This window comes from Puccinia triticina, chromosome 1A, assembly GCF_026914185.1.
Source record: "Puccinia triticina chromosome 1A, complete sequence".
Classification (NCBI taxonomy): domain Eukaryota; kingdom Fungi; phylum Basidiomycota; class Pucciniomycetes; order Pucciniales; family Pucciniaceae; genus Puccinia; species Puccinia triticina.
The window spans coordinates 1,938,358-1,953,312 of NC_070558.1; the positions used below are offsets into that span (position 1 = coordinate 1,938,358).

At 45.6% G+C, this 14,955-nt stretch overlaps 2 protein-coding genes across 2 annotated transcripts; one reads left to right on the top strand and one right to left on the bottom strand.

Annotated features, from left to right (window-relative positions):
- Nucleotides 1–8,296: 8,296 nt before the first annotated feature.
- PtA15_1A258 (uncharacterized protein) lies at nucleotides 8,297–8,602 on the top strand (the record flags this gene model as incomplete). The annotated part of the gene is made up of 1 exon (XM_053165266.1): nucleotides 8,297–8,602. The coding sequence occupies one exon, from the start codon at nucleotides 8,297–8,299 to the stop codon at nucleotides 8,600–8,602; it is 306 nt and encodes a 101-aa protein (XP_053016475.1).
- A 3,335-nt stretch (nucleotides 8,603–11,937) lies between these two features.
- Nucleotides 11,938–13,168, bottom strand: PtA15_1A259 (uncharacterized protein; the record flags this gene model as incomplete). Its single annotated transcript, XM_053165267.1, has 7 exons — nucleotides 11,938–11,999; nucleotides 12,082–12,196; nucleotides 12,265–12,531; nucleotides 12,623–12,677; nucleotides 12,752–12,821; nucleotides 12,900–13,081; nucleotides 13,149–13,168. 7 exons carry the CDS (start codon nucleotides 13,166–13,168, stop codon nucleotides 11,938–11,940), a joined length of 771 nt encoding a protein of 256 aa, XP_053016476.1.
- Nucleotides 13,169–14,955: the final 1,787 nt, after the last annotated feature.

Consider the following 14,955-nt stretch of genomic DNA (forward strand, 5'->3'; position numbering starts at 1 on the left):
TTACATTGGTAGTTTAGTGGTAGTGGTAGTGGTAGTGGTAGTGTTAAGTTAGAGTCAGTAGTAGTAGTAGTCAGGAGCTCTAGTAGTAATTAAAGTGCCTTTTCAAGAGATTGTTAAGGAAGAGATCATTACCAACCTTCTCATGAACAACCCAAAGTCAACAACAATTGTATCTTACATAATTAATTGATGAATTTTGGACTCAGAGGTGGAGAAATGAGTGAAGAACAAGCCTGAGGAAGAAAGCTTGAGGCGGAGAACAAAACAAGGGAGCCCAAGAAAGGGCCAAGCTGCTTAGATGTGAAGGGGAAAAAGGCCCCTCACTACAAGAGACTCTCAGGTCTCAGGGAACAGGCGCAGGAACTGATGGTATTTTGATTATCCAGATGAGCAGACTTTGTAGCTATTACAACTGAGGGACAAGTTGTGGGCAGAAGTTGAACAAGCATATTCATCTGGAGGGAGGAAAAAAGAGTGAAAGATGTGTGAAAGGGAGAGAAATGGACCCTGGGCAGTTGCAGTTTCAACATTAATCCCACTGGATTATATTATTCCCCATCATCAGAAGTTGTAACAGATCTGCAAGATTAGTGATTTGAGGTATCTAGGTCTGATAGAGATTACTATACAAAAGTAAGATCTATCTTGGAATCAGCCACATCTTTATAAATATTGATTACAAGACTTTTAGTTATTTGCATAGTACCATTAGAGGGACAGGTCTTTCAAACCACCTGTAATTTGTAATAGCCTTTCAACCTATTAGCAATTTATTTCCCCCTCAGAGGATATTTTCACCGAATAAACATCTAGTGTCCCACAAGAGTCCCTACAACATCAACACCTAATTGCCATTTTTACCGCGGGTTTCTGGGAGCTGGTGGGAGGAAGAGCTCTTGAGTTTGTTATATAGCCTGGGCGTCCACCTCCAGGCAATACATCTTGGCCCAATACAGCTTTTCCAAACCACAACTGAGCCGTGTGTTTGGATGTGGCTTGATGTGGCTTGGGTTAATTTTTTGGCCCCTGAGTCGCTCATATCATCATGTTTGATGGAACAATTTGATTCCATCCAAGCAAGCAATACAAGTTATATTCCAAGGGAGCCAACAAACATAATGTGGTATTCAGAAGGATAGGAAATCATAACCAATAACAGAAAACATCAGACCACAGCAGGTGAAGAGAGAGGGGATCAGATGACCACAGTGATTGTTGGGGGGGGCATATCTAAAACGTGGCAAATATCAATTGTGGGAGGGAAACCGTCATCCCTCGCGTCAAGAGAGACCGCTACAACCACAGCAGGTGAAGGGAGAGGGGATTGAATGACCACAGTGATTGTTGGGGGGGGGGCATATCTAAAATGTGGCAAATATCAATTGTGGGAGTAAATCTGTCCTCCCTCACGTCAAGAGAGACCGCTACACAAACTCATGAGGGCCGCCAATAAAATATCAGTATTAGTCTGTGTTGAAGTACTATGTCAAGAGGGAACAAGAGTGACAAACCACTCGGCTTCATCCATAAATAACCTTCAAAAGCACCTCAACCTCGGCGGCGGTTTTGCACTGACCTATGAACTTGCGTGCACTTTCCATCCTTGCCTGAGCCAATGTTAGTTGGGCCGTCACCAATTGGTTTGCACAATCAACCTCTTGCGCGTGGCGTAGCTTTTTGCAATCTTGTTCATGTTGAAGGCAATTGCGCTCCCTCTCCTTATCCCAGGACATATGCTCTTTGAGGTAAGCAAATTTCTCGGTGTTGGCGCTTTTGAAGGCGGAGGCGAGACTCTTGGATTTTGTTTGATTGCTGCAATTGGGTCCCACAGGAGTTGAATCAGCTGATTGTTGATTAGCAAACACCCGGCGGCCAGCTGGCGCGGCCTTGTTGGCCGCAGATTGATAGCCACTTGGGGCCACATTGCCATGTGTTGCTTGATGGATCGAATGCTTAGATATCAAGCTTGGGGAGGGATCTGCTGCAGTCTCACTCAAATCAAGGGGCGGAGGGAGCTCTTCATCCTCACCAACCAAGTTTGGGCCGTCGATAGGTCATGCGAGCGTATCTGGAAGGAGCCGGATGTTTGGAGTGATGATGCCCGGGGGGGAAGCTCGTCTTGAGTCTCATCCCAGCCCAAATAGAAGATCTCCTGAGTGGACTGAGGAGCATCGGAGTCATTGGAGCCATCATACAGATTGCCTCCCGTCATGGAGCCGAACTCGGCCCAAAGGGGTGATGTTTGCCTTTGCTCCAAAGATTGAGTACATCCATTTGTAGCACGGGCACTTACTCTTGAGGATCTCGGCCAGAGTAGGTAGGTCTTCACCCTCTTCAATCCCGGCTCCGGTATTATTGGCCTTTGCAAACCGCTTCTTGTAGCCATCAATTCGTTGGCGGAGCTGGGACCCGGTGAGATGCAGGGGGGAGTTAGACTTATTGTTAATGTAGATCGCAAACATGTTGTACGCCGCCGCCTTTGTGAACTTGGTTGTGCCAACCACCGTCTTGGCCCCATCACCATACAAGCGGGTATAGTTGGCCTCCTCCTCGAGGTAAGAGCATACATGCTTGTAGTCTTCAGTCACGAATGGCGGGTTAGCATCCAAGCCAGTTGTCTGGGATGCAGGTGGGGCAGATCCCTGGAAATTCGGAGTTGAGATCGGGGTGGTCACACATTTTGACGGTTGAGAAGTACGGCAAGGGTTACAAGAGCGGGGGGCATTCTTTTTTCCACCTTTGCCTTTGTACCTATTGGCGACACCGTGAGTCTTGATTCTTGCCTCTTCTGCCTTGGCTTGAGCAAGCTGCGCCTGATGTGCAATCATCTGCGCTTTAGTCCTGCGGGCCTGTTTTGGCTTCCCACTTGCTGGGGCAGGGTCCAGGCGAGGCAATTGAGATCTGGTGCCTGACGTTGAAATGGTGTTCAGCAAGAGCAACGGGCTACAATCGGATTGGAGGCGGAGGTCGGATATGTTGGGAGACAGGCCGGATGGGCTATCAAACAAGCTGGGATCCAAATAAGGTTTGGGAAAGGGATCAGTCGGGGGTGATTGATGATCAAAAGGGATGGGAATGGAGATGTACATACCTGACTGGATATGGTCATTTGGGAACACTCAGCTGAAAAAAAAGATCAAACGAGGTGGGTGAAACGGCGACGGAGTGTCAGAGGTGTGACGTTGGCTGTTGGAAATGGTGGTATTGCGGGAATCGGGTGAGGGGGGGGGGGGGTCTGATGTGGGAACCGCACTTGTAGCTTTATCTAAATTTTACTGATGGCGGGGGGATGACCAGTAGCGGTTTATTGCTTCTGGTGGTTGTTTGTGTTGGGATTTTATGCATAATTTTAAGTGTGAATATCCACCAGCAAGAAAATTTTTAGGGGTTCACCAGAAACGTTTTATCCAATCCTGAACTCCCCTATTAGGTGTTGTGAAATAAGCTATGCAAATAAGCTTTTTTGGACCGTGAGATACAATTTTACAACCCATCTCAAACTGAATTGCAACCCATCACACTAACCTACTCAGTGTCATCCTGCATCAACCATGCACCAACAAGCTCAAAAAACAAACAAAAGGACAAAAATGAAATCAGCAAGACCTCCCGGCTGGATTGATCAGTCTTCCTTCCCTCAATGGTGCAACAAGTACAATACATGTAATTGTATTCCACTGTATCATATTGGAAAAATACCAAAATAAATGTATCTGTATTGTAATTTTTTTCAAAAACTGTACATATGTATCATTGGAATTCTTTGGTGAAACCAATACAAAATGTATTTATTGTAATTGAATGTATCTGCATGAAAATACAATACAATGTATAGCCTATACAATACATGTATTGTAATTGTTGCAGCGTTGCTCCCACACTCTGTCCAACCGCCAATGACAAAGACAACAACAACAACTCTGACACCAAAAACTCTCCCAACAATGGATCCGCCGCTGTTCAATCCAGAGTCTAGTCCTATTTCCTCTGACCCTTCAACACCTGACAGGTTCAACCCAATTCTCCCACCTTTTGGAATCAACTCCAACTTCATCATCCCACAACCTGAAATTGACTCGATAATCCCAGATCTTAGTCCCATCTCTGTTTGCCTAGTCAATTCCTCTTCCTCTGTTTCAGCTGAAGCCCCCGTCTCAAACTCTGAAGAAATGCTGCCAAAGCCAAAGCAGCCCGTTTCAAAGCCCTCCAAGCCCTCCAAATCAATTTCGCCAAGCAACACAAGATGCACAGTCCCTCCCCAAAAGCCAAGAATTCTGAATTGAGCTCTCCTGAAGATGCGGATGAAATGTTGAAAGCAAATACAAGGCGGATTGTGATGACGGCCAGGCTGATTTTGATGACAATCAGGCTGATTTCAATGATGAACCAGCCAGTGCTGATGATGAGGAAATGGATGATGACAATGCCAATCATCAGCAAGGAAGACAATCATAAGAAAAAGAATGGTTTCTCCCCAAAATGGGTGACCATTACAAGACATACATTGATCACGGATGTACGCTTGACAAGCAAGGCTATCCAATCTACCCCAACGGACGGACGGAATTTGTGCACTTACCTGAAGATGACATCACAAATTTTGGATCAGTTGGATTTGAAAAGACAAGCTCAGTCAGCTATTGTAGCAACAGGATGTGGAAAATCACTCTGTATTTCTGTCTTGTTGCTCTGGTCTGCAATAATCTGTCCTGCAAGTGGGCCGGTTCTCCCCCTACTGGAAAAGGAGGTCAAGAAAAGCTTGAAAAAGGGTAAGTAAGGTTGGATGAGTTGCAAAATACTTTTGATACTCATATTTTTGCAATTCACATTTTACAACCGTTATTTTCAAATTTACAACCCTTTTACTTACTTTTTTACAACTCTTATTTTTGCATTTCATCAGCCTCATCAAATGCTGCGGCTTAGCAAACAAGTGCAACACTGTTCGCCATCAGACGTGTCCCAAATCCATGGCCATCCGTTTTGACCACCATCTCCCATCAGGATGGGGGCTCCTCAGGCACAAGGGTAAACACCCTCATCCTTGGCCCAAAGCTAAGAAGCCCGACCTGCTTGCAAAGAAAGAACTGAAAGAGGAGATCAAGAAGAATCCCAAAGCTTGCGCACTCAAGCTTAAGGTAAGCCACTCTTATCATTCTATCCTCCCCGCTCATTCCTGCCAAATTAATTTCTTTGATTTTCCTTACCTTTTTCATGCTTTATGTAGATGGGAAAGCCTACCAATCCTCAATCTGGCTTCAAAAGTGTGGCTTCAATCCACCCATCTTACCAGAATACAGATTGACTCACCTATTATTGCCGAACCATCTTAGCTGAGTTGGGATTAGCACCAGAAAAACTTGGCGCTGGCGTCGGCAACAAATTCATCTTGGACATGTTTTGATGGGCCACGTAAGTTAATTTTTTTACAATCTTTCTTTGAACTTTACAACTCATTTGAATTTTAAAACTCACAAGTCTTGTTGCCCAACAAACAGTTGGGAGATGTGGATTATTTTGTGCTTGTTCATGCCAAACGTCAAGCATTTCACCTTCCAGACGAGATGGATGGCCGATTGCTTACTCACTTGCAATAGGAACAATCAGGTGTACAGCGGCGGTCTCATATCCGACGTCACTTACCAATACTTTGAGACGGGATACCTGCTGACCACTTCAATGTTTTGTGAAGATACTCAACATTGGATCCATGTTCAATTGACCTGGATGCAAGGGCTCAGTGAAGAATACTATCAGATCCACTTCACTAATCTCTTCCGGCAATTTTTGAAGCCTTTGATCACCCCAGCCAAGAGGGACATGCTGGTCCGCAAGGTCGTTGACTTCTCATTGGCTCAAGTCAAAGGATTTGTGTCGGCTTACATTGAAGTCTTTTGTCAAGGAACTTTCAAGGAAGTAAGGGCAATGTTGAAGGGTTGCCGGGAGCATTACAGACGATTGGCCACTTGCATCAAACATTATTGAGCCCTTATAACCGTGGATCAGGAGGTAAGCCATCAGCTTAAATGACTTGTAAAATTATTTTAAAAAGTCTTACAAACCTTTATGACTTGTAAAATCATATATCTCAAATTTTCAACTCATAATACTAAAAAACAATGGTCATTTTTTCCACAGGAACCCTTCTGAAAGGCATGCATGGGCCTCCTGGAGCGTGCCAAAACGGATGGCCAAACCCACAAACAAAAGGTTGACTACATACAACATTGTTACCCCAAGGTCTGCAAATGGCTTGATTGGTGGACAGTATTGGATATCGAGGCGCTCTTGTTCCCTTTAGAGATGGCCATTAGCACCCGCTGGCGGGTACCTGCCACTCTTCAGCAGGTAGCTATCTGCCCCTAAAGGCAATCATGGCAGGTGCAAAGCTACATGCTTGACTTTTTACCAAAATTGAACACCCCAAGCCTGCTGGCTGGCACTTCCCAGGGCATAAAGGACCTGCTGAATAGTGGCAGGTACCCGCCAGCGGGTGCCAATGGCCATCTCTAGTTCCCTTCTTGAGCTCCGCGACTTGAGGACACACCCAATGGCCTTCCTGATACCACCAATGCCCAGGAAAGCATGCATTGGATGTTCTATTGGCTCAGGTAAGCATGGGTTGCAAATTTTCTACAATTCACATTTCACTTACCCCGTTTGTTTTAAATCCCAAGCAATGGAAGGCAATGCCTTATGGTAGATATTATTGACTTGTACACCTTTGTTGACATGCTGGAACGTGGTGATGAAAGGAATACCAATCCGCTATGGAGCAGACACGGGGAAGAACATAGGTCAAACCTTGGGCTTGGGCAAGAAGCGCAAGCGGTCCAAGTTGAAGTATGTAAACAATGGAAGACCGCCGGATACCACTGAAAACCTGGTCAATGGAAATCAGAACAAGAAATCACAAGCAGGACGAACTCCAAATTTCAGAAATCACAACAGAAACCTCTGGGCGGCCTATCCCTTGTATTGAGCAAACCACGAGTCAAAGAAGAATAACCAATGCTGGCTCGCTGCCGGCTTGGAATCTATGTACATGCTGTTCAACCTGTTGTGACTTTGTGGAATCAGCGGAAAGGGGAAGGACATCTTCACCCATTTGGCCCATCACTTCTCATGTCGATCCAGTGGCAAATTAAACGGCGGCACCTCTATCAGATCAACTATCACGCGTGGCCAAAACCACATGTTTGAGGTTTTGAACGTGAAATATCCAGCAAGCTTCATCCCTGGCGCTTTCTTCTCGGCCGACTACTTTCTTTAGGTTGCCTTGGATCCCAAACTCCACCAGAGTCCAGATTACAAGAAACTCTTCCAGCTCCACAAACATTGAATGTTTACCTGAGAACTGAAGCCTGATACACTGCATCTCCATCCAACTCGTGCCGATCAAAGCTTCCACGTCGTCGCCATCAAGCCTCAGATGTTTGACTCCAACAGGATTCCCTACTCTGATGTCACCCAGATTGTCGAAAGATGGCAATCAACGGGTTTGATTGGTCATCCTGGTCTTGTGTGCAAGGCCTGCAATGAAGTTGAACCTTCATCTAAACCCAAACCTAAGCCAAAGAAGCCAAAGAAAAAAGCAAAAATCATGAAGGACAATCCCATTGAGATTTGCCACAACCCTGGAGTATCACAGCAATTGGCTCACTACATCATTGATTGTTCAAAGCTTACCTTTCATAAGAGCAATCCCCCTCTTCACATCAACTTCCACATTGAGGTCAGCAATGTCGATGATGTTCCTTGACGAGACAGTTTCATGGCAACCACTAACTGGCCCTTCAAGCTGAATGTTGGTGGGGCAACATACACACTCATCTCTCGAGGATATTGGAATGGCTGCCACTACTGGTGTAAGGACCTTCAGAGCACAAATATCTCAGCCAAAAAGGGAAGTTTAACAGCGGTTTGGTTGCATAACAATGTGGAGAATGAAGGCTATGCTCAACAAATCAATTGAGTGCCAAGTTCAATCGCCGGCGCAGAACAGTACACCGGCTGGCTCTTGTATTCGCGTACGTGGACGCCTTCCAAGGAAGAATACGTTAACAAATCCATCCAGAGGATGGTGAATGACAATCCTGACGCAGTCGGAGATGTCCCCTTCAGAGAAATGAAGGCAATTTTGAACATATCTCATTCTTCAACGTTGATTGCACACAAGGGACCAGCGCCAAACAACTCTCAATCTCAAACAGTCCACTCTGAAACACCGGCCAAACATTCTGCTTCACCTGAAGAATCAAAGCAAAAAAAGAGGACCAGAAGGAAAAACAAGAAGATGGCAACAATAAAGGAATCCAAGGAGGGTGATGTTGAATCAGACATTTCCAAAATTCTAGACCCAGACAAATTGTTCATCGCCAATCAGACCTTTGAAGACGAATCTTTTGCCGCGAATCAGACAGTCAAAGAGGAATATTCTGTAGGAAATCAGACAATCAAAGAGGAAATCAAAGATGAATCTTTCATTGCCAATGGCAATGGAGAATCTCTCATTGCCAATATTGGAATGGTTGCAGAAAATTCTTTCATGGCCAATCAGACCACTGAGACTGTTGAAGAAAAGTCTTTTGTTGGCAATTAGACAGTTCAGAACAAAATTGAGCAGCAGTCCTCCTCTCAAAATTGAATTCGGATAAAGCTCAAACCCCCCTGCCCACCAGCACCGGCAATCCCAGCTACCACCAAAAGCAAAAGACCTTCAAGGCAATCAAACAAGAGAATATAGTTGTGCATTTTTTTTTTGGATGGTTTGCAAAAAACGTGTGCAAAATAGTATTTCTGTTAGCCTTGATGTTATTTTATGGCCTTCATATTACAATCTACTAGAGTCCAAGGCGGCTGCGCCGCTGCAACCCCCCAGAGCATGCTTTCACAGTTTGATTTTTATTTTAGCTGGATGAATTATTGTATTTTGTTGTTTGAAACAACTCAATTTCTACTCCTGATCTGTCAAACAAAAAATTCATGGAAAATGAATTAATCTGAATGTGTTGGTGTTGTCACTTTGGATTCTCAAATTTGAAAACATATAAACTTCTCACATTGTGGCATAATCCTAATGTAATCACTTTCTCTTCAGGAAAGTAAATAGATTAAATAAGCAGATAGTTTACAGTTGCTGAAAAGAAGATCTTTTTTTTTGAAATGTGCTGGTATGTCAAAACTTTGAAGAACCCTAACTTTAAGGTAGACTTAACCTGTCAAATAGTTTCTTCAACTAACTGCATGGATTTATCACATTCAACAGATTTCTTCCAACACCATTTTATTAATCATATTCATTCACAGTCTTGTGCAGATACAAGGCTTTTTGTGGGTACTCAGTCTTGTGCTGCAGTGCAGCATTCAAAATTTGATCAGTAGCCGCGTCAATATGGTTAGATCCATAATGAATGTTTGGGAATGGAGGGCTTGTGGCAGCCTAAAATGTGTTTGTTACTTCTGCTCAGAGATAAAACAAGAGGAATCTACCTTTGTGCAGGCGCCATGATCCACCAAAGGGAGATACAACCAGCAAAGTAACAGAGAAAAAAACCACATAAAAATACATATGAGGGTAGGGATGCAGAGATCACACAAAACACCGGCTGTGTATAGCATTTGGCCCAAGATGGTGCTGTTTTTTGGAGGGAGGAAGGGGGGGCTATGTGATGAGTCTGATGGAGGACCTATTGAGGAACGGCAGCGGGGAAGAGTTATATCCAGACAATTTTATTCTGACAATCCTTCATCCATCCATTTCGTGACCTGGATAGACACAAGGAGAAAGGGATTCCTCTGAGTATTAGATGGTGAGGAGGCGGATGGAAGAGTAAGGCATTGCTTACCCGGTCAATCAGCAGCGGGTAGTGTGCAATTCTCCTCTACATAGGCTGGAGCAATTAATGCTTGAATTTGAGGCCCTTAACTTTGAGACCATTGAGCGGGTCAAAGACGGAGTTTCGGAGTCTCAAGTTGGCGAGGGAGTGCCTGGGCGCCGGGCGTCTGGGCCTGGCGGCCCTCCAGCATGCTCGCAAACGGCTTCCGGAACAGCACAATCTCCTCAACGTTTACAAAGATGATTGGCACCCCCCGCACACCAATCAGCAGCTCAAGCTCCCCGTAAAACACCTACGAGAAGATCTAGTAGATCTTGACAAGGACCACCTCCGTCCAGATCAGATCGTATATTGCTTCCTGGCGGTTCTGCTCCTTCTTGGAATATGTAGAGCAACCAGGTGGATCCATCAAGCTAGACGAAGTCTGATAATTAGGTCCACAGAAGGTACAGGTAAGTTTATTTGTCTTGGGGAGGGGTGGATGGTTGGGCCAAGGAGTGAGGAGGACACTTACATTGCCAGGATTGACATTGAGTTGAGTTGAGGGTGAGGTTGCTAATGGTCAACGGCTGGCGTTGTGGTTGAGAGTGTTTGTCAAAGGTGTGGATGGGGCCTCTGAAGGCCAGAAGACATCTATCATGAGGGGAGTTGACGGTGCTTCTGGTAGGGCGGAGGTTGAACGGGTGGTCGCAGATGAGATGGATTTTGCCATGCCCAAGAGCCACAAGCAGAAGGTGTTGTGAGTTGATGGGACAGCCGCTGCAGTGGCGTAGATTTGAGTGCAAATATTGGGGGCTGGTGATGGGGCTTGAGTTGCTCGCAGATTGCGCAGTTTTCAGATATCATTAGGATCCATTTTGGCTCCGGATGGTCTGCTGAGCAACTGAGAGTGAATTAGTGACAACTTCGTCATAATGAAGGAAGTACCAGGTACCATGGTTGTCGTCATTGTCACACTTTCAACACCTAGCCGGTCAAAACACCAACAGGAGGGGCGTGGCGGTGGCGTAGTTGTTAGGGCTTGATTAATGTGGCACTCGAGTGGGTGGATCTTGAGAGCCGTAGTGCTTGATCTTCTATAAAACAGGCTTTGACTTGCTTGTTTGTTTCCCCCAGGGCGTCCTCTGCCGCTGTACTTCCAGCGTGCGGTTTGTGCTCAACCCCCTCCGCTGTTGCACTTGCACAGTTTGAGGGGCTAAAGAGTTGGCCCCCGGGTTCTGCAGCCTTTGCTGCGGGATGGGGGCCTTCAACACCCTTCCTTTTTGACCTTTGCGCTTGACGCGGGCTGGAGGTTGGCCCAGACGCAACAGCCATTGCTGTTCACAACACCTTTGGTGTTGTTTGGGGGCATTTGAGATTTCTTTTTTTTTCAGTTCTGTTGTATGTGTATGAAACCTTGTTTTTTTTTTGTGTTTTATAATAAGGGGAAACCCTTGATGTTTTTTTCCCTATTTTGACAAAATGTAAGGGGAACCCCTTGATTTTTTTTCAACTTTTTACAAAACTGTGTCTTTAATAAACTTGGATTCTGAGAAATTTGCGCAAAATTGGAAAATTTTCACTTTCATTTTTTTTCTGTCATAATCATTCTTGGGAACTTATTTTACACCCCTGCAGCCAATCCCATGACTTTGGGTCTGTTGCTTGAGCTTCTGCAATGAAAAATGCAGTTCCAAAAACATTAGATGACCCACTGTACATACATACTTGAAGATTAGCAAATCCACCAAATTAGACCCACAGTGCACGCAGCATGTGCTCTTGAGAGGGCTTCTGCCCGCTGTAAAATTTTGATGGGCTTTGGGTACCCCAGTGAGAAGGTATTTTTTCTGTAATTTCTTATAAAATTACATTTCCGACTCCCAAATTCAATCTATGCGGGGAAATTACATTTCAACTCCCAAAAATTATGTTTTGGGAGTCAGAATGTAAGTTTTGGGAGTCAAATAGTCAAGCCCCCCAAAGAAAGCCAAAAATTACATGCAAGTACAACATTGGTGCGCAATATAAATAAACACGTGTGGAACTGGTTGTTGCTACACATAATGGATGCCGCAGTCAAAATGTTTTAAACAGCCAAACAGTTGACAGTATGAAATCAGCCGGCAAACAGCCGGATGCCGAGGTAGATTGTTGATCCGCCGAGACGGATCAGCGCCACTGTGGAACAAAAAGGGAGGGGAGAAGTTGGAGGATTGGTCAGAAGGACGGTCTGATGATTGATACCAGGGCGGAGACTTACTGAAGGCTACAAAGCCAAGAATGATGATCATGTATAGCCGGACCTTCAAGCTGGCTTTTCCCAAAGCAAAGGAGCTTCTCACATCGCCATCCAATATGCAAGCGACCACGATACCCTAGATAACCCAGCGCTCAGCGAGTGTACCTATAAGAATCGATCAAGGCGGATCGGGAGGAGACTTACGTTGGCGAGCGTCCAGAGCAGGACAACGTTTGTTCGGACGCTTTTGTAATAGTCTTGCTTTAGAGCTTCTTTCTCCTTGTCCGACCGGTTCTTTTCGACCAATTTCGGCCGAGTTTTCAGGTTCATCAGCGCTTCGCCATAAGTCTGGTCAAGATCTTTCTGCTCCAGCGGGCATGTGATCTCTACTTTCGAATCGCCAGCAAAGACTGCCACTCCCAGGTCGGTTAATATGATGTTCTGGTACTTCGTTCCCCAAGAAAACTCATGCTACGCCGTGTCAAAAGGGTACGCACACGAAATTCAGTCTGAGAATCGTCAAAGAATCACACAGTTGTGTGGGACCAAATTGCTGGCTTACAAGGTTTGCGAATGCATAGACGTTGAGTACGTTGATATATGCTGGGGCCAATAACCTGAGAGGAATAAATACTCAATGATGAGTGATGTTTGGTTCAAATTCTGATAGATTGGCTGAGTGGTTACTCACAAATACTGCAACATGCAGGTTAGCAAATGCCACGGATCTAGCGCCAGGACACTTGACGTGATCCAAGAACCTGAGTCAAGCAAAATGCCAGATCAGTCAGCGAGCGGGTCAAGGATAATCGGATAAGAGCAAGATTGCTCGATCTTACCGAAAGTAGCAATCAATGAAATGACGACTTGCGCATACAGGGTGGCATTCGCTCCACCCTTGACTGTCAAGGGTGGAGCGAATAAGTTGACAGCTTTGACTAAAATCAACACACACGCGACCAACATGTAGAGTGCAAGGCATCCAAAAATTATCATAGCAGAAATATATTTCCACTTGGCCCTGGGAAGGATAAAATGAAAGTCAACTATTTGTTTTCAGGCTAGTAACTGAAAGTCACCTCACTGACCCTTGTGGCCGGTTTCCCATGGATAGCAAAAAGCACCCTTTCAAAGTTCCAGTATAGAGATACTAAGCAATAGCATTCTACACATGTTAATCATCTTAGGCCCCGTTTGGAGCCAATATAATTCAGGCGATATATAAGTTTTTTTGTATGACATCCTATATGACATCTGATCAAGTCCGCCAAAACTTGACCAGATGTCACAAGTTTCCAGATTATATCACGCAATTATATCGGCTCCAAACGGGGCCTTACTCTTGTATGCGACTAAAGCGAGCAAGTAATCTTACGTGTAATAAAGTATTGATTGTTGCGATACAGGACAGAGAGGAGTACAGGTGGATGACTGCGGCGAAGCAGTCAGGTGGAGCGGGCCCGGTACAACCTTGTCTATCATAGCTTTAGGTTTAGAAGCTTGTACTTAGACTTTAGTATCTTGTACCAAGCCTCCTTTTCTTTTCTTCACTCATCTTTCTCGGAGTCATTCCCCTTGCACCAACAGGTGCTTAGTTCATTTCCCTTCTCTCTCCCGTTCGTCGTCGGCCTCCCATCACGGCCTCCTTAGCTCACGGCACGCTGTTCTGGTTTCTCAGGTTTGCTTGTCTTTTCCCTCTCTCTGTTCCTTTCTCTCTTGTCTTGCTCCCTATGCAATGTGATCACTCATCTTTCTCCGAGTCATTCCCCTTGCACCAACAGGTGCTTAGTTCATTTCCCTTCTCTCTCCCGTTCGTCGTCGGCCTCCCATCACGGCCTCCTTAGCTCTAGGCACGCTGTTCTGGTTTCTCAGGTGCTTAGTTCATTTCCCTTCTCTCTCCCGTTCGTCGTCGGCCTCCTTAGCTCACGGCACGCTGTTCTGGTTTCTCAGGTTATGAGCCCAGCGTTAACGAGCTAACAAGTCCCAGGAGTCCCGACTTGACCTACTCCCTTACCGATCCAACTTCCTCAGCACCGTGGCGGACCAAAACTGTGACCAATCCAATCCAGTTCCTCCTGCGCCATTAGAGAACCAGGCGGAGCCTTCCCTCGAGCCGGAAGATACAACTCCGCTGGCGTCTGTTAAGGTCGAAGCTATAGAGAAGAAAGACCTAGTCCTGTCTTGTCTTGGCAAACTATGTAGATTGCTAGATGAGGAGAGTTTGGGGATCTCTCCTCCGCTCTCCCTTAGGATGGAGAGCTGTGACATGTACTAACTACAACATGTCCCAGGCGTGACATAGCGTACGGCGCGCGTGCAGCTCATAACACTATCCCGCCTTTAACGCCCAAGCCCCCGGCTCTGCGTTCTCTTCCCCGGGCAGCATTAAAAAAACCCTGTGGGTAAAAAAGCTTAACCCTCATAATCTCCTTGTCCGTTTGTGTCGCATCGCCGCCTGTGGAAATGCCGTGTTGAATTCGTCCAGTAGTTGTTTAGAGTTTTTCAAGTGATCTTCCGGTTCCCATGAGTTGTGTTGCGGCTCGTAACCTTTCCAGCCAATCAGATATTCCAGTCTTTTTCCCCGTTTCCTGCAATCCAATATCTCCTCGACCTCCCATTCGTCCTCGCCCTCCACCACCACCGGATCTGGCTGCGCCGCTTGTCGTCCTACAATGCTATCCGGCTCGTGTTTCCTGAGAACTGAAACATGAAAAACTGGGTATACCCCTCTCATTGAGGGAGGCAGTGTCAGTTTATATACCGAATGTGAGATTTTTTCAACAATTGGAAATGGGCCTAGCCATCTATGAGCCAGTTTCGCGCTAGGCCGCGTCGTTGAAATGTTTCGACCGTTGAGCCACACTGCATCGCCTACTGTCCATTTTGGCGTGCTGC